Below are 20,347 nucleotides of genomic sequence, written 5' to 3' on the forward strand. Positions count from 1 at the left end.
GTGACTCTGTTATTTCACTATCCCTCCTTTGATTGCTTATTGCAGTACTGGGGATTGCACCCAAGAACTCAACATTTGCTAGGCAAGCACTCTATAACCAAGCTACAGCCACAGCCCTTTTAAAAAACTTTTTGAGACAGAGTCTGCTAAATTACCCAGGTTAGCCTTGAAGTGATCCTCCTGCCTTAGCCTCCCAAATAACTGGGCTTACAGGCATGCTCCAGGCTCTGTCGTAATTTACACAGAATCTGACACATAAGAGTGCTTGAAAGTATTTATTGAATGAATAGATAAAGCTCTTAGCATACCTCATAGGAAGTTCTCTATTGTCAATAGCAGGCTTCTTCTCAAGGTTGAGTAATTTCAATAAAACATGATTAAATATAATACTTGAAGAGTAAGTTGTATAAATAATCCACTTTTCTATTAAATTAGAGCTTAAATAAGATTCATTTTCATCTTTGTTAGCAGACTACTGAATATAATCAAATCGTTAATAACTCATAGTACTATAATACTTTATTCTGAACATCAATTCTCATCTTTCAAAACTTGTTTGTAAATATTGTAGGTTCAGGTTGGGTTTTATATTTAACAAGAAAACTTCCAATAGACACAAGTGATAAATTTTATGATTTGGCTTTTATTAACCCATCAGAATGATGGATTAGACAGTAGAATTTTTGTTAATTGAAATTGTTAACGCCGGGCGTGGTGGCGCACTCTTGTAATCCCCACACTTGGGAGGCAGAGACAGGAGGATCACGCAGGTTCAAAGCCAGCCGCGCTGGCTTAAGAGACCCTGTTTCTAAAAAAAAAAAAAAAAAAAAAATAGGTCTGGGAGTGTAGCCTGGATATAGAAGGGCTTCCAGGAACCCCAGTACCCCCCCCAAAAAAAATTGTTAGGAAGTCCTTGTTAATTGAAATTGTTCTCATTCTTTTTTTCCTTATTTATTTATTTATTTATTTATTTATTTATTTATTTATTTATTTGCAGGTCTGGGGATGGAACCCAGGGGCATCCAACCTCTGAGCTACACCCCCTGCCCTATTTTTTATTCTTTTTTTTTTTTTTTTTTTTTTTTTTTGGTGGTACTGGGGTTGGAACCCAGAGGCTTTCTACCTCTGGGCTATACTCCCAGACCTTTTTTATATTTTATTTGGAAATAGGGTCTCACTAAGTTGCTGAAAGCCTCACTAAGTAGCTGAGGCTGGCTTTGAACCCGTGCGATCCTCCTTTCTCAGCCTCCCAAGCACAGGGATTACAAGCGTGCACCACCACGCCCGGCCTTTATTCTTTATTTTGAAACCAGGTCTCACTGAGTTGCAGAGGACCTAAGTATCTGAGGCTTTCTGTGAACCGCCATCCTCTGGTCTCAGCCTCCCGAATGCTGGGATTACAAGCGTGCACCACTGGCATGACAACATATTTTAAGGTAGTTTTTATTTTAGGCCATTTTTTAAAAAGCCTCTTATTTATTTGTAACATATAAGAGTATACATTTAAATTAAAGACATCGATAAATTTTCACAACTGCAGATACCCATGTCCAGGTCTAATGCTGAGTGTGGTGGCATAACCCTAGTACTCAAGAAGCTAAGCAGAAGGATTTCAGGTTTGAGGCCAGCAGCAGCAACTTAGCAAGTGTTTCAAAATAACACAGAGAGCTGGAGGTATAGCTCAGAGGTAGAATATCCTTGGATTAAATCTCTTATTACCAAAAGGACAAGGCATATCAGTATTATTGGCCTCCTTTATGAAAAAGGTTGTTTTCAAATGTGTACTAGAAATATATGTATATTGTTGTATAGCTATAGACGTGTGTATATAAAATCAGAGTCTTGGATAAACTTGAGAGACTTAGGTCCTGGATCTAACTTTATTTTATTTTTTTGCAGTACTGGGGATGGAACCCAGGGGCATTCTACCTCCAAGCTACAGTCCCAGCCCTATTTTTTATTCTTTATTTTGAAACAGGGTCTCACTGAGTTGCAAAGGGCCTCATTAAATAACTGACGCTGTCCGAGACCTTCGATCCTCCAGTCTCAGCCTCAAAAATGCTGGGATTACGTACGCCGCAACACCCGGCAGAGATCTAACTTTATTACTAACTTTTTTAAGTCTCACTTTGGGCAAGGCATTTCATCTTCCTGGGGACTACTTCCCTCTAAATGAAGGAATGAGACTAGATTTTTTTTTTTTTTTTTATGGCCTTAATCCTGTAAAAGTGCAAGCATGAGTAACTGGCCTCAAACTGTAGGGTGCAGATGGACTTGGGATTTCTTTTCAGAAGTGTAATTGAACTATAGTCTTAAATTTTCCTTTTTCTTTGTGTTCCAGGTTATTTTTCACACTATGTGCTGACTGTATCTACAAAAGATATTTAACAAAAAAAGATAAACTTTTTTCAAAGATTTTGATTCCAGTGGAATCTTTGCTTTAGAATTGTGTGTGTTAGTGAATTGTAACTCCAGAAGCAATGCCTGTACAAGCTCCACAATGGACGGATTTCCTCTCCTGCCCAATATGCACTCAGACTTTCGACGAAACCATTCGAAAGCCCATCAGCTTGGGCTGTGGCCATACTGTCTGCAAGATGTGCCTGAATAAACTCCACCGCAAGGCTTGCCCATTTGACCAGACCACTATCAACACCGACATTGAGCTCCTGCCTGTGAACTCTGCATTGCTGCAGCTAGTGGGTGCTCAGGTAAGACGGGTGACTGACGCCTCTCAGCTTTGTAGGTGTGCATGTGTGGGCGCTTCCTTTTAAAAGAGACCTGTTGAATTAGAACTGAGTAGCATTGCCTTCTATTTAAATAGACATAATGCGAGGCTGAGCGGGAGGATCGAGGTTTGCGGACAGCCTCAGCTACTCAGGCCCTTTGCAACTCAGTGAGACCCTGTTTCAAAATAAAGAATCAAAAATAGGGCTAGAGGTGTAGTTCAGAAGTAGAATGCCCCGCCGGGCACGGTGGTGCATGCTTATAATCCCTGCGCTTGGGAGGCTGAGACTGGAGGATCGCACAGGTTCGAAGCTAGCCTCAGCTACTTAGTGAGGCTTTCAGCAACTTAGTGACACCCCGTTTCTAAATAAAATATAAAAAAGGTCTGGGAGTATAGCCCGGAGGTAGAAAGCCTCTGGGTTTCACCCCAAGTGCCACCAAAAAAAAAAAAAAAAAAGTAGAACGTCCCTGGGTTTCATCCCCAGTACTGAAAAAAAAATAATAATAATTAAATAGACATAGTATAAATCTTTATTTTAGTATGTTTGGTATATTGTGGCAATCCCAGTGATTTCCAGGCATAGTAATGTTCACTTAGAAATGTCCACTTAATCTTGTGGTCAGATTCTCAATAATCCTAGCTATTTAGATTACTAAAGAAACCTAAAAGGTAAGTCAAAAAGATTTTTTTTTTTTTTTCCCCTTAAGACCCAGGCATGGTGGTGCATGCTTGTAATCCCCACATTTGGGAGGCAGAGACAGGAGGATCATGGTTCAAGACAGCCTCAGGCAATTAGTAAGGCCATTTACAACCCAGTGTGACCCTGTTTCCAAATAAAGAATAAAAAATAGGTCTGGGGTGTAGCTTGGAGGTAGACTGCCCCTGGATTTCACCCCTAGTACTGAAAAAGAAGAAAAGCTTAACATTGAGGAAACTATTATTCATAAAACCTTTCACCTTATTCAGTAAGAAAGATGGAGCTGCTTCATGCAGTTTTACTTCGTAGACACGAACTGAAATGTTGAGAAAGATGACAAAAACTACAGTGTACAGGGTTTTAGAAATATTTGTTTAGGAAGCCAGACATGGTGGCGCACGCTTGTAATCCCAGCATTTAGGAGGCTGAGACAGGAGGATCGAGGCTCGCGGGCAGCCTCAGCTACTTAGTGAGGTCCTTTGCAACTTTTTTCAAATTCAAGAATAAAAAGTAGGGCCGGGCGTATAGTTTGGAGGTAGAATGCCCCTGGGGTTCCATCCCCACTACCACAAAAAAACCTCAAAAAATTGTTTAGAACAGGAGCAAAATATCTCTGGGGTTCCCAAATCTAAAAGTTAGTCTGGTAATTCTGAAGACAATACATGAGAGATCAGTGTCCTCACAAGACTTAAAGTCAAGAAAAGCAAATTTTTGAGTGCTAGATATAACTCACTTAGATAATTCCTATTACTTTGTGTGACTCTGAGGTCCGTTAACCATAAACTAAAGTTTAATCTTCCTATAAATTGCTGCGACATGGCAAAGGTTAATATTACAGAGGTTGCATATAACATGGTGTTGGAGATTAAACCTAGGGCCTACCACAATACGAAGCAAGCACACTACCACTGCACCACATCCCAGCCCCTCAATTTAGTTTTTAACTGGTATATAAGAAATAAGAGAACCAGATGTGGTGGCACACGCTTGTAATTCTCGTGCTTGGGAGGCTGAGATAGGAGGAGCGCGCAGGTTCAAAGCCAGTTTCAGCTACTTAGGGAGGCTCTCAGCAACTTAGTGACACCCTGTTTCCAAATAAAATATAAAAATAGGTTTGGGAGTGTAGCCAGGAAGTAAAAAGGTCCTGGATCCCATCCCCAGTACCACAAAAGAAAAGAAAGATGTTTCAATGCATATATACATTGTATAAAATTTAAATCAAGTTAAACATACCTATCTTCTCAAATATTTATCATTTATTTAGGGTAAAATCTTTTTAATAACTTTATTTATTTATTTACTTATTAATTTACTGGGGGTTGAACCCAGAGGCATTTTACCTCCAGGTTATACCTCCAACCTGATTTTTTTAATTGGAAGCAGAGTCTCACTGGGTTGCTGAGTTACTGGTTTTGAACCTGTGATCCTCCTGTCTGAGATTACAGTTGTGCACCACCATGCCTGGCTTATGGTGAAATCTTTAAAAACCCTTTCTTCTAGCTTTTGGAAATTCATAGTACATTATTATTATCAAAAGTCACCATACTATGCAGTAGCATACTTGAGTGAGATTTTTTTTAGAAACAGAAAAACACCTCCTAAAATTTATATAGAATACAAGGGATGCCAAATCCAAAATAATCTTTTTATTTATTTATTTATTTTGGTTCTAGGAATTGAACCCAGGGGCATTCTACCTCTAACCTATACCCCCAGCCCTATTTTTTATTTTGAAACAGGGACTCACTAAGTTGTGGAAGGCCTTACAAGTTGCTTGGGCTGGCCGCGAACCCACGATCCTCCTGTTTAAAAGTCTCCCAAGTACTGGGATTACAAGCATGTCCTGCTATACCTGGCTCAAAATAGTCTTTAAAAAGAACAGAGTGGTAGAACTTGTAATTCCTGATTTCACATATCCAAAGCTATACTAAGGCCTTATGATATTGGCATAAAATGACAGAATACAGATCGAGTAGGTTAGAGAACCCAGAAATAGAACTGCACCTGTATGATTCCTAAGGTTCCCAATACCATTTGGTAGGAAATGGGCGGTTTTCAACAAGTGGTGCTGAGAATAGTGGATATCCATATGCAACAACAATAGAAATCAAAGTTTATCTCACATTGTGTTAAAAAAAACTCACCCAGAATGGATCAAAGACCTGAATTTAAGTGTGAAAGTATTAAACTCTTAGGAGGAAATACTGGGAAATCTTCATGACATTAATTAGGCAGTCATTTCTCAAGTATGAACAGAAGCATAGGCAAGAAAAGATAAATTGGAATTCATCAAAAGTAAAACTCAGCCAGGGCCGGGCGCGGTGGACACGCTTGTAATCCCCGCGCTTGGGAGGCGGAGACAGGGATCGCGCAGGTGCGAAGCCAGTCTCACTGGCTTAAGAGAACCTGTTTCCAAATAAAAATATAAAAATAGGTCTGGGAGTGTAGCCTGGAGGTAGAAGGGTTTCCAGGAACCTCAGTACCACCAAAAAACAAAACAAAACAAAAAACAACTCAGTTAGCTGTGGTGGTGCACGCTTGTAATCTCAGTACTTGAAAGGCTGAGAGAGAAGGAATCACAGGTTTGCAGCTAGCCTCACTACTTAAGGGGCCCTCTGTAACTTAGTGAGACCCTGTTTCAAAATAAAAAAGAATAAAAAATAGGGTCAGGGTTATCGCTTGACGGTAGAAGGCCCTGGGTTCAATCCCTAGTATGGGGGGAAAAAAAAAATATATATATATATATATATATAAACATACACACACACACACACACACACACACACACACACATATAAATAAAAACTTGTGTATAAAAAATACTACCAAAAGAATAAAAGGATAACTGATAGAATAAAAGAAAATACTTGTAAAGTATATGGCTGATAAGGGATTCATATTCAGAATATATAAAGCACTCCTAAGGCAGGCATGGTGGTGTATGCTGTAATCCTAGTACTTGGGAGGCTGAGACAGGAAGATCGAAGGTTTGAGGCCAATCTCCACAATCTAGAGAGACCTTCAGCAACTTAGCAAGACCTTGCTTCAAAATAAAAAGAGCTGAGAATATTGTTCAGAGGTAGAATGCCGCTGGATTCAATGCCCCAATTACAAAAAAAAAAGAAAGGAAGGAAGGAAGGAAGAAAGGAAGGAAGGAAGGAAGGAAGGAAGGAAGGAAGGAAGGAAGGAAGGGCGGGCAGGCATGCAGAGGCTAATTGAATGCTCCCAATGGCTAAAGTTGAAATAGTTTGAAAACAAAATAAATAGATTGGACTGCATCGTATCATAAAGTATAAAATAAATATCCAAGAATCTATACAGATAGAATGTAAATGATTAAATAATAGAGGAAAGAGATTTCTGATGCAGAATTCCACATTCATTATTGATACTCTGTCCTCAAAAGAGGGAGAAGATAAGTGAGAGCCAAACTTGGGAAGCCAAGGGCTGTGTGTGTGCTCTCATATGTGGAGGCTGCATAGAAGAAAGGAAAGAGCTGGGTGTGGACCGGCTTTAATTAATAATAACAAATATGTTAATATTAGCTTGTTCTTGTTAACAAATATCTAAATCCCAACATAGAGTGTTAATAGTAATGGAAATCAGATGCAGGGTAATGAGAAATCTTGGCATCATCTTTGGGACTTTTTTGCCACTTTTTCTGTAAATCTAAAGTTGTTCTTTAAAACTTGCTAAACAAAATTGAGAAAGGGCCGGACTAAGCTGGGCGTGGTGGCGCACACTTGTAATCCCAGTGCTTGGGAGGCGGAGACAGGAGGATCACGCAGGTTCTCAGCCAGCCTCAGATACTTAGGCTTCTGCAATTTAGTGAGACCCTGTTTTATAATAAAGAAAAAATAGGACTGGGGATGTAGCTCAGAGATAGAATGCTACCGGGTTCAATCCCCAGTTCCACAAAAATGAAAAATGAAAAGGTCCTGACTAAACTTTTCTCCAAAGGAGATAGATAAACCAATAACCACAAAAGGGGATGCTAAACATTCTTATTCACCTGGGAAATATAAAACCAAAAAGAAGGGAGAAGGAGGTGAATGGGGAAAGGGAGATGTCAACCAAAGGATACAAGATCAGTTAGAAGGAAGGAATAAGTTTTAGTGACCTGTTGCACAGAATGGTGACTGTAATAAAAAAGTATTGCATATTTCCAAACTACCTAAAGAGTAGATTTTTAATGTTTTTACCACAAAAGAGAAGTATCTGAGGTCAGGGGTCTGTTAATTAGCCTGATTTAATTATTTCACATTTTAAGCATTGTACCTTGTAAATATACACAATCATTATTTATCAATGAAAAATAAAATCAGTATGTATAAAGCCCTTGGTATGATATCCAGCACCAAAAATTTCATTAATTTTGGCCAACCATGGTGGCACAAGCTTCTTATCTCAGCATTTGGGAGGCTGAGACAGGAGTGAGGCCCTTTGCAACTCAGTGAAACCCTGTTTCAAAATAAGGAATAAAAAATAGGGCTGGAGGTGTAGCTTCAAGGTTGAATGGCCCTGGGTTCCATCCCCAATACTGAAAAAAATTTTTTTAAATTAACTTAAAAATAGAAGCCCATGATGAAATACCACTTTTCACCCACTAGAATGGCTTTTGTAAAAATGATAATAAATATATGGTGGATAAGGTGATAATCCATTAAAAAAAAATAGTCTGGCATGTTTTCAAAAGGTCTAAAATACCCAAGAAAAATACTTAGGTGTATATACCCAAGAAAACATGTCCACAGAAAACTTTGTATACAGATGTTTATATCAGCATTATTCATAATAGTAAAACAATGGGAAGCCCAGGTTTTCCTCAGCTGATGCTCAAACATAGACGGGATGCAGTTGTGCAGTGTGATGTCACTCATCAGCCACAGTGGCCTAAGTGCCGCCGTACACTACAACCTGGTGTCCCTGCAGATGCCACAAGTGGAAGGAGAAGGGAGCGCTGCTCGTTGCACACTGCTCTCCTCTTGGTGGCAAGTCCAGAACAGGCACAGCCTAGATCCGTGTCTCCTAGCACTTTGGGGGGTCCCGAGAAGTGGGGGGCTGACCGGTAGAACGGTTTAGAGATTGCTTTTTGCTTGGTCAAAGTGTTGTAAGGTTGGTTGTGGTGATAGTTATTCAACTGTGAGTGTACTAAAAACATGGGATTGTGTACTTTAAGCCAGCTAATTACATGGTATATGAATTGTCTCTCATTAAGGCTGTTCCAGAATAAGGGTGCAGCTGGGCATGGTGGTACATGCCCATGAGCCCAGTGCCTGGAGGCTGACACGGGAGGATCACATGCGAAGGCAGCCTCAGCTACTTAGTGAGATGCTGTTTCAAAGTAGGAAGGGCTAGGGATATAGCTCAAAGACAGAATGCCCCTGGTTCAATCCCCAATACCAAAAACAGAAAGAAAACAATGCAAAACAACAAAGGTATGTGTATATAGGAAAGATCTTTTGAAAGAAAGAAATGAGGGGTTTTGGTGGTGGTGATAGTGGGATGGAACCTAGGGACATTCTACCTCTGAGCTGCACCCCCAGTCCTTTCTATTTTTTTTATTTTGAAACAGTTCTGCCAAGTTGCTAAGGCTGTCCTCGAACCTGTGACCCTCCTGTCTCAGCCTCCTAAATGCTGGGATTACAAGTGTGCACCATCACATGCCGCTTGGTAGGAGTTTTAATATTGCTAGTGTTCACGTTATCAGTGCATAAACTGTGCTCAATGAAGTGCCTGTTAATTGACGATTCTTTTGCCCTGCAGGTCCCTGAGCAGCAGCCTGTTACCTTGTGCAGTGGGGTGGAAGACACACAGCATTATGAGGAAGCCAGGAAATGTGTGGAGGAGTTAGCATTGTACCTGAAACCGCTCAGCAGCGCTAGAGGTAAACCTTGACTTTAGCCATGCCACGCAAATGTCTATTAAAGGTGCTTCCAGCCAGGTGTGGTGGCGCACGCTTGTAACCCCAGCATATGGGGGACTGAGACAGGAGGACTGTGGCTCACAGACAGCCTGAGCTACTTAGTGAGGCCCTTTGCAACTCAGTGAGACCAGTTTCAAAATAAAGAATAAAAACTAGGGCTGGGGTGTACTGTAGCTCGGAGGTTGAATGCCCCTGGGTTCCATCCCCAGTACCGCCAAAAAAAAAAAGGTTCCTCTTTCATAAAAATTGAGAGCTGTAAGTGAATGCTAATGAGATTAATTTATATATTGTAAAGCCTACTTGATGCTAAATAAATAAAGTGGCGACGTGATGTGAGCCTATGTGCACTGCTCATTCACAAGGGCGGCGGTCCCATCATTTTATACTGCTGAGTATGCTCTCTTCTATCTGGTTTTCGATAGTGCAAAAAGGGGATGAAATAAAAGTGAAACTTGCCATTACCTCCCAGAAGGGGCTTGTTGTTTAATCATGAAAGTAAGATTAACCACTAGAAATAGTATTCCAGAACTGCTATAACCTCAAGATCTGGATGTTAAATTAACTGATAAAGTTGTTTGTTCTTTTTTCTGTCTTCCTTCATGATAAGTGTTTTTAATGCCATAATGAATGTTAAAGTTCATGAGATACATCTATACCTCTAAAATGCTAACTAAACTTTACTTGTGTAGTTCTATTCATTTTAAATATTCTCGTAGGGACCTGAGGTATTCATATCCCTGCAAGTCAGCCTATCAGAAGATGTGTTCCTGAACTGTAAAATTGTATTGTAAACCCAGAAATACTGTCTTCACTGTCTTCTACAGGAGTGGGTCTGAACAGCACAACTCAGAGCGTTCTGAGCCGCCCAATGCAGAGGAAGCTGGTGACTCTGGTGCACTGCCAGCTGGTGGAGGAAGAAGGCAGGATCCGCGCCATGAGGGCTGCCCGGTCTCTAGGTGAACGGACCGTCACGGAACTTATTCTTCAGCACCAGAACCCTCAGCAGCTCTCTTCCAATCTGTGGGCAGCAGTCAGGGCAAGGGGCTGCCAGTTCCTTGGGCCAGGTATGTAATTAAAATTCAGTGTTTTCCTGCTAGTGATTCTAAAAGTATAAGAACGCATAGGGACAAACAGAGACTAGGACTTTGCAGTATCCTGTCATTACCAGGCAACATCCCACTTGACAATCCAGGCTTGAGTACTTCTATGTTCACAAAACTTTAGATTTTTCTCTTAATGCTAGAAGTTTTTCCTAAATACACTAATCACTTGTCTACTTTTTTTTTTTTTTTTTTTTTTTTTTTTTGCAGTACTAGTAATGGAACCCAGGGGCATTCTACCTCTGAGCTACACCCCCACTCCTATTTTTTTTAGTCTTTTTATTTTTTGAAACAGGGTCCCACTGACTCGCAAAGGGCCTTGCTGAGTAGCTGAGGCTGTCTGCAAACCGCAATCCTCTAACCTCAGCCTCCCAAATTCTGGGATTACAAGTGTGTGCCACCATGCCCAGCTACTTATCTACTTTTTAAATGAAATATATAGACTACAAGACAAAACTGCTCACACACACATTAAAAAATGGTTTAAAAGTATAGCTATAGGCCTGGGATGTAGCTCAGTTATAGAGCACTTGCCTAGCATGGGTGAGGCCCTGGGTTCTATTCCTACTACTGAGTAAAAAAAAAAAAAAAAAAAAAAAGAAGAGCCAAGCATGGTGGTTCATGGTTTTAATCCCAGTACTTGGGAGGCTGATACAGGAGGATCACAGGTTTGAGGACAGTCTCCGCAAGTAATGAGACTCTCATCAACTGTGATACCTTGTTTACAAATAAAAATAAACAGGCTGGGGTGTAGATCAGAAGTAGAATTCTAGATTTAATCCTCAGTGCCACAAAAAAAAAGAAAGAAAAAGAAGTATAGCTGTAAAAATCTTATTGTATTGCTTGTTAATTGAGTGATATCTGCAGAAATTTGTATATATTGCTCTTCTAAGAAGCACATATCTCTTCACATGATAAATTTTTGTCTTGCCCAACTTTCCCTAGCAATGCAGGAGGAAGCTCTCAAGCTGGTTCTGTTGGCATTGGAAGATGGTTCTGCTTTGTCAAGAAAAGTATTGGTACTCTTTGTGGTGCAAAGGTTGGAGCCACGGTTTCCCCAAGCCTCTAAAACTAGCATTGGCCATGTTGTTCAGCTCCTTTATAGAGCCTCCTGCTTCAAGGTATGAACCGAACTTGAAGTTTGGCTTGAACAGTCATTGTCTTTTCCCTAAGTTTAATTGGTAAAATTTTTTGAGTTTAATAATTTTCTACACCTTTTGAGAAAAGTTTTTTTTTTCTTTTTTCTTTCTTTCTTTATTTACTTATTTTGGTGGTACCGAGGTTCCTGGAAACCCTTTTCCGGGCTCCACTCCCAGACCTATTTTATATTGTTTTATTTGGAAACAGGGCCTCTTAAGCCAGTGAGGCTGACTTCGAACCTGCGCAATCCTCCTGTTTCCACCTCCCAAGCGCGGGGATACAAGCGTGCGCCACCACGCCCGGCCAATTCTTATTTTTAAAGAATGTAGCTGGACATGGTGGCACATACCTGTAATATCAGTACTTGGAGACAGGAGGATTGCAAGTTTGAGACCAGCCTCAGCGACTTAGCGAGACCCTGTTTTTAAACAAAAAATAAAAGGATTGAGGATGTAGCTTGAAGATCAAAAGCCCCTGAGTTCCTTCTCCAGGAACCAAAAAAAGAAAAAAAAAAAAGTAAATTATGTGTACTATTATAGTTGAATGTTATATACTGATATACTTATTATATGAAGTATTGATTTTGTTTTCTTTTGGTGGTTTTGGACATGGAACAAGAGCCTCTTACATGCTAGACAAAAATGCTTTAACACTGAGCTGTATCTGCAGCCTGTTTTGTTTTGTTTTTGTAGTACTGGGGGTGGAACCCAGGGGCATTCTACCTCTGAGCTATACCCTGGCCCTATTTTTTACTCTTTATTTGGAAAAAGGGTCTCAGTGAGTTGCAAGGGCCTCACTAAGTAGTTGAGGCTGTCTGAGAACCGTGATCCTTTAGTCTCGGCCTCCCAAATACTGGGATTATAACTGTGCGCCGCCACACCTGGCTTGCAGCTCTTCATTTTGTATATTGGATTCTTTTTCTTTTTTGTATTGGTAATAAAAGTCAGGTATTCTACCTCAGCCACACCCCCAGGCCCTATTTTATTTTTGTACTTTGAAATAGGGTCTCCTTAAGTTGCTGCGGGCCTCGCTGAGGTGCTGGGCCTGGCCTCAAACCTGCAGTCCCCTGTCTTAACCTCCTAAGTTCTGAAATTTCAGGCATGCACCAGTATACTTGGCTTGTATATTAGATATTGAACAACACAGATCGAGCCAAGGATTGTAGATTTTTATGTTCAAGGAGACTCAATGAGCTATGTCAAGCTTCCACAAAACTATAGGCAGAATGGTCTGAAGAGTCCTGAAGCACAGCTGAGTTTTACTTGAAGATTTGCTCCTGGTGTAATGCTACATATGCAATATTGGAACTCCAGTTGCCTTGCAGTTTCAGTGTATATGGTAATCCTGGACATACTCTCATGAAAATAGAAGGTTTAAGGAAACCCATGCCTTAGATCACCACATTCCATTATCTAAAACCAGCCCATTTCCTTAGAGGCTAAAACTTACCAGAATTACTCTAGCTGATCCAGGTTGTCTTTGAATATAGTAACTGACTTTTGTTGTAGTGGTTAGAGTACTATGATTGCACAGTGTGATCTGGAACGTATTTTAGGGTGTCTGCTTATAATGCCACTTCTGTCTATAACAGTATCAGACAGATAAAATATTGGCGCTTAAAAAAGAGGGCTGGGCATGTAGCTTAGTGGTAGAATGCTTGGCTAGCATGCACAAGGCCCTGGGTTCGATCCTAGCACCACAACCTAAAAGATAAAAGAAGAAAAGGAAAGAAAGAGCCAGGTACAGTGGCATGTGTCTGTAATCCCAATAGGTGGAATGCTGAGATAGTAAGGTTGAAAGTTTGAGGCCAGTGCTCAGTAATTTAGCAAGACCTCATTTTAAAATACAAAAATAAAAACCCCTAGGGATGTAGGTCAAAGGTAGAAAGCCCCGAGTTCAATCCCCATTTCCACCCCAAAAAAAGAAGAAAATAGCAGTTCTTTCCCTGTAAAGAATAATAAATGGCTAAAAAATACTCCAGAATACGCACAAAATTAACTTATCTCAATCCTAATTAAAAGCATTAATAGCCATCTGTGGTTGTAGCTCAGTGCTAAAAACACTTGCCTGGCATGCATAAGGCTTTGGGTTCAATCCCAGCACCATAAGGAAAAAAAAAACAAACATTAATTTTTAAAGCTAGGTACCATGGCACAAGCCTATAATCCTAGTACAAAAAAGGGGGAGAGGGGATGGAAGTGTTGCTCAGTTGTAGAACTCCCCTGAGTTCAATCCCCAGCACCATAGGGGTGGGGGGATATAAGTGTGTGTGGTGTGTGTGGTTTATTTTATTTTATTTTTTTACTATAGTTGTTAATTTTTATCTATTTGGTCCTTCTTTAGACTTAACCCCTAACAAAATGTAAGTTACACTTTCTTTGCAATGACAGTAGGATATATTTTTTAATATTATCAGTATAACCTAGAATTTCTGCCTATATAATATTCTGTAGTTTGTTGGGAGGGAAGAAAATGGAAATTTTCTACTATACTAGTATGGGTCCATATGGGAATAAAAAGTTAACAAAGCAAAAATGTTTTAAAATAAGGAATAAGTTATCCTAGGCTAGAGTTAATTAATTTACTCAGATATGTTTGACCTTTAGCCCAAATTTGGGTTGACAAATAATGTTGAGTTGTTGGGGTGATAATAGCTGCACCTACTTTAACAAGTTAAGAGAATTAAATGAGTTGATCCAGTAATGTAGTGTTTAATTAGATAACATACTAAGTGCTGGTACAGACTTAAGTGCCAGTAAGTGATAGCTGTTTCATTATTAAAGGACAGTATTCTCATCATTATGAATATCCTAGTCCAGTGCCTCACACTTTGTACTTTATGGTGATACCCATTTCACAAAAAAATGTGTGGAGAATTAAGCCAACTACAAATTAGTCTCCTTGAGAATCCCCCAGCACCTGAAGCTCTTTAGTTATCAGTGCCGTGTCGTTCAGGACTAGGAAAGCTCCTGAGTTAGGATCTACATTTATGGAGAAGCATAGATTTTTTTCCAAATAATTGTAATTTCTTCTTTTAAAAATGCGCGCGCGCGCACACACACACACACACACACACACACTTTAAGCTATATGTATGTGTTAAGTCCTATCCAGTATTTGAATTTCATTCCCACATACATTCATTCTTTTTGTGTGCTACTGGGGATTGAACCCAGGATCATTCTACCCCTGAGCACTCCCAGCCCTATTTTATTTTAGTTTATTTTATTTTAGTTTAGTTCTAGGGATTCAACTCAAGGGGCATTCTACCTCTTAGCTCCACCTCTAACCCTGTTTTATTATTTATTTGGAAACAGGGTCTCATTAAGTTGTTAAGAGCCTTGCTAAGTTATTGAGGCTGTTTTCAAACCTCTCATCTTCCTGTCTCAGCCTTTCACATACTAGAATTATAGGTATGCACAACCACACCCGGCATTATTTTATTTTGAAACCGGGTCTTTAAATTTCCAGGTGCTGGCCTCAAACTTGTGATCCTTCTGTTTCCGCCTCCCAAATCCTGGATTTGCAGGAGTGCAACATCATAGCTGGCATGTTCGTTCTTTAAGACCTGTCCAGAAGGTTTTGACACCTATAATGGGGGAATCCTTTATGTGCAAAACAATATATTCCATTTTAATTTTGCTGTTCCTAAAAGTATTGTTTGTTACATTTAAAATGTGCCAGGCAGAGAGGCACATAACTATAATCCCAGTGTTTGGGAGGCTGAAACAGGAAGTTCACAGGTTCATAGCCATCCTCTGCAACTTAGTGAGACTGTTTCAAAATAAAAAATAAAAAGGACTAGGGGCATAGCTTAGAGGTGGAATAATGTGTTCAATCCCCAGTAGTAATTATGTTATCCATTTATGTTTATAGAGGATTAACTTGTTTTGTTACCTTATTATGAAATTAATTGTGTTTTATTAGGTCACCAAACGTGATGAAGACTCTTCTTTGATGCAGCTGAAAGAAGAATTTAGGACTTATGAAGCTTTGCGGCGAGAACACGATTCCCAGATAGTGCAGATTGCTATGGAAGCAGGCCTTAGGATTGCCCCAGACCAGTGGTCCTCTCTGCTGTATGGGGACCAGTCTCACAAGTCGCACATGCAGTCCATTATTGACAAGGTAGGGGACTTTTCTGTTTCTTACTTCTTGGACTGCCTTTGGAGTTTGGGCAATTTATGATTTGGTATTCACGCAGCTTAACAAATGAAAGTGAGTGCTGCGCATCTGGCTTTTGTTACTTGTGTTCAATGTGACTGTGACTGTGACATGCCGTGTTGAGAATCACAGCACAATATCTTTGTTTTTTGTGTGGGTTTTTTTTGTGTGTGTGTGGGTCTGGGGATGGAACCCAGGGGCATTCGACCTACAAGCTACACCACCTGCCCAATTTTCTGTTCTTTATTTTTGAAACCGTGTCTCACTAAGTTACAGAGGGCCTCACTAAGTAGCTGAGGCTGTTCAGGAACCACATCCTCAGGTCTCAGCCTTCCAAATGCTGGGATGACAAGCGTGCGCCACCACGCCCATTTTCAGTTTGTTTCTATATGGGCTAGAAGACATTATCTGCTGCTCGCCCACATTCCTTTCAGGGCCTTCTGTCTGGTTCATCATTGCCTCTCCCTTTGTTTATTGTTCACTTTGAGTTTGATCTGTGTTGGTTAAGCTCATTTTCTAAATGTCTTTATTATCTTCCTGTAGCAGGCACTTAATGATAAGATCTGTTCATACAAGTGTCTTACGATTCTCAGCCAGAATAATTGCATATGTAATGCAGTTACCACCATTCTAAGTTTGATAAAATTCTCAGTAAACTTATTTTTACTTTATGTATTTCTAGTATGATGAAAAGACCATTAGAGTAGATGTGAATGTTAGGTCAGACTCTCTTATTTGTATCTGATGCTAAGAGTTATTTTCTCTCTCTCTCTCTCTCTCTCTCTCTCTCTCTCTCTCTCTCTCTTTGCGGTACTGGGGATGGAACCTAAGGGCATTATACCCCAGCCTTTTTTTTTAAGTCTTTTTATTTTTGTAACGTGTGCGAGGGCCTCACTAAGTAGCTGAAGCTGTCCACAAACCAGTCCTAGGGTCTCAGTCTCCCAAATGCTGGGTTACAAGTGTGCGCCACCATGGCTGGTAAGAGCTATAGTCTCTTAAATTACAGTAATACCATAATTGTTTGGTCATAGTTCAACATGATAAAATAGGCTGTAAGAAACATCATGTAAAATATATATTATTAATTTAACTTTTGCTATTTTACTTCAAGTACTTCTAATTCCAGAAATGATTACCAACTCTAAATAGAATACACACTCTACATTTAATTTAGAAACACAGGATCAAACTTAGAGAGTAACATAAAAATAATAACTGCTAACACTTAGGAAAAGTTTACTGTGTTTCTGATGGTTTTAAGTAATTCATTTAATCTAGTTAGCAGCCTTGTGTTATCCCTTTTACACAAAGCGAAATAAAGTTTGTTTGTTTTTTCCCAAAATCACCTAGGAAATAAGTGAGAAGTGGATTTGAATGTGGTCATGCTGACCTGACCAGAATATGTTCTTGGCCATCAAACCTCTTACCGGACTATTCTGTCCTCTATCTCCTTCCTTTTTTTCTTTTTTTTCTCTTGATATTCCTAAAGCTAGAACTTAGTAGTAGATTGATTTCAAATGAGAACCAAGAATGTGTTTTTTAACTGCTTGGTGCATAATTTTAAGTTTGTTCATTTTCCCTGGGTTCCTTTAACCAAATAACCTACATGTCCTAGGTTAGAACAAGAGTTTGTATCTGATTTTATGCAACTAAACTGGTTGTAACTTATTGAAACCTTAATAATGATCTTTCGAAGTAGCAGCTTTCTGTCTCTGAATAGAAACTTAGCATAATTTTTTGAAGACTTTACAGAGAGTTTTAACCTTTTTATCTGAACTGAACTGTATACCGAGGCATATATCCTAGGATAATTTTTCATGTCATACACACTGCTTTCATACTGTATTTAATATCTAGAGACCTTTGTATGACAAAATGATAAACAGGCTTTGTAATACATGTGATATCTTGTTATTATACAGAGCAATCTGTGATGACAAGCTTGATGAGGTAACGGAAATGTCTAGTAGGGTGATCACTTAGCCATCTGTGGCTGTTAAGCACTTGAATTTTGGGATGTTTCGTTTGTTTGTTGGTTGGTTGGTTGGTACTGGGGATGGAACCCTTCTACCTCCGGGCTACACTCCCAGACCTATTTTATATTTTATTTGGAAACAGGGTCTCTTAAGCCAGCGCGGCTGGCTTCAAACCTGCGAGATCCTCCTGTCTCTGCCTCCCAAGTGCTGGGATTACAAGCGTGCCCACCACGCCCGGCTCATTTGTTTGTTTTTGTAGTGCTGGGAATTGAACATGGCCTTACACATGCTGAGCAACCATTTAAATGCCTGGTACTTGAAATGTGACTTGTAGACCTGTTGAATTAAATTTTTATTTAATTTAATTACTTTAAATTTAAGAAGCCATATGTTGCTAAGCCTGTATAGCCACAGTACAAATAGAGAATTTATTAAAAGTGACAGGAAAAAAAAAAAAAGGCAGGGCATGGTGGCGCACCCTCGTAATCCCTGCGCTTGGGAGGCTGAGACAGAAACATTGTGCAGGTTCAAAGCCAGCCTCAGCTACTTAGGCTCTCAGCAACTTAGTGAGACCCTGTTTTCAAATAAAATATAAAATTGGGCTGAGAGTGTAGCCTGGAGATAGGAAGCCCCTGGGTTCCACCTCCAGTACAAAAAAAAAAAAAAAGGTGACAAAAAAGCATTAATCTCAGTGAATTAATGGAGAGAGAGAAGAATGAATTAAGATGAACGATCAGTGCACAAAGAGGATGTATCAGTATATCCAGTTGATGGGATAGAGTTCAACTGTAATGAATAAAGAAGTATACATGTAAGCCAGATATGGTGACACACACTTGGAATCCCAGTACCTGGGAGGCTGAGACAGGAGGATCACAGGTGAATTCACAGCCAGCCTTAGCTACTTAGTGAGGCCCTCTGCAACTTAGATCCTGTTTCAAAATAAAGAATAAAAATTGGGCTGGGGGTGTAGCTTGGGGATAGAATACCCCTGGGTTCAATCCTTAGTACTGCAAAAAAAGTACACAATTTAAATAGTGACATACCTATTCAGTTAGTAAAATGTGTGTGTGTGTGCATACATATACTCTCGTGCATTGCTGGTAGTTTGTAAAGTACATTACAAATCTTTGTCAGTGAAAAAAAAACGTATAAAACATTCCTGTCCTTTGGCCATATTTGCTGTTCCCAGCCATCTCTTTTCTTGGTACTGAGGATCGAACCCAAGAGCATTCTACCTCCAAGCTACACCCCCAGTCCTGTTTTTTATTCTTTTTTATTTTGAAACAGGGTCTCCCTAAGTAGCTGGGGTTGACCATAAACCTGTGATCCTTCTGTCTCAGCCTCCCAAGTGCTAGGACAGGAGGATTCCAGGTTTGAGGACAGCCTCAGCAACTTAGGCTTTTTGCATCTTAGATTCTGTTTCAAACAGAAAAAATAAAATAGGGCTGGGAGTATAGTTGGCTCCTGAGTTCAATACACAGTATTTTTTTTTTTTTTTTTTTTTTGTGGTACTGGGGATGGAACCCAGGGGCCCTTTACCTCTGGGCTATACTCCCAGACCTATTTTATATTTTATTTGGAGACAGGGTCTCTTAAGCCAGCTAAGGCTGGCTTCGAACTTGCGCGATCCTCCTGTCTCAGCCTCCCAAGTACAAAATTATTTAATAATTTTAAAAAGGGGCTAAGGATGTAGTTTAGTGGCAGAATGTCCCAGGGTTCAATCCTAGTACCAAAAAAATAAAAAGATAGTGAAATGTTATTAAGTCTTGGTGGTGGATACATATATTAGATTCATTTGTTGGTGGATACATATATTAGATTCATTTGTTTAAATATTTTAGAGTAGCATAGATGAGCAAGGGAGGAGACTAACTGAGGGAGATGTGCGGGGAGCTCCCTAATGCACGCGCTGCACGTTCACAGACACATCAGAGCCGCTCGCTGAGCCAGCCTGGTTCACGTAGCAGGTGACTCATTTTGGCCAGAGCAGAAAGATATGTGGGTAGATAAATGTAATAAATGGCAAAAAAGCTATGAAATTGTAAGTAGCCTTTATTGTATCTTAAAAGGATCGCCTGGTCTTTAGGGAAGTTAATATTTCTCTTTTTTAAGTTGCAGACCCCAGCCTCTTTCGCACAGAGTGTTCAGGAACTAACAATTGCTCTCCAGCGGACTGGAGACCCAGCCAACTTGAACCGACTCAGACCCCATCTGGAGCTGTTAGCCAACATTGACCCTAGTCCAGGTAACTCAGGGGAGACTGATGGACCGTCATACCTGTACCCTTGGTGTTGTTCAGAGATTCACCAATTGTCTTTTGTTATTTTCTTCTAGAATTTCCCAGACTAGTGTTGTGTTGTGTTGTTGTGCTGTTTTTTTGTAGCACTGGGGAGAAGCCCAGGGCAATTCTATCTCTGTTACATCCACAGCCCCCCTTTTTTAAAAATTTGAAACAGTGTCATGAAGTTACCACATGCTGGCCTCAAAACTATGATCCTCTTGTCTCAGCCTCCTAAAATGTTACTCTTTGGGTTTAAAATGTCTCCCAAAGAAGCTGGGTGTGGTGGTGCACGCTTGTCATCCCAATACTTGGGAGGCTGAGACAGGAGGATC

The 20,347-nt window shown here is 40.0% G+C and overlaps 1 protein-coding gene across 2 annotated transcripts in view; it reads left to right on the forward strand.

Annotated features, from left to right (window-relative positions):
• Positions 1-2,480: 2,480 nt before the first annotated feature.
• The window catches only part of RC3H1 (ring finger and CCCH-type domains 1), a gene marked incomplete at both ends in the record, with an annotated part of 52,674 nt that continues 34,807 nt past the window's right edge, over positions 2,481-20,347 (forward strand). For both annotated transcript variants that reach the window (XM_080698527.1, XM_080698528.1), the window contains 6 exons: positions 2,481-2,711; positions 9,192-9,312; positions 10,176-10,415; positions 11,397-11,572; positions 15,519-15,719; positions 19,847-19,979. In XM_080698527.1, coding sequence (XP_080554653.1) covers positions 2,481-2,711; positions 9,192-9,312; positions 10,176-10,415; positions 11,397-11,572; positions 15,519-15,719; positions 19,847-19,979 — 1,102 coding nt within the window. The remainder of the gene's footprint in view (positions 2,712-9,191; positions 9,313-10,175; positions 10,416-11,396; positions 11,573-15,518; positions 15,720-19,846; positions 19,980-20,347) is intronic.

The sequence above is a fragment of the Muscardinus avellanarius genome (genome assembly GCF_963383645.1).
Source record: "Muscardinus avellanarius genome assembly, chromosome: 7".
Taxonomy (NCBI): Eukaryota; Metazoa; Chordata; class Mammalia; order Rodentia; family Gliridae; genus Muscardinus; species Muscardinus avellanarius.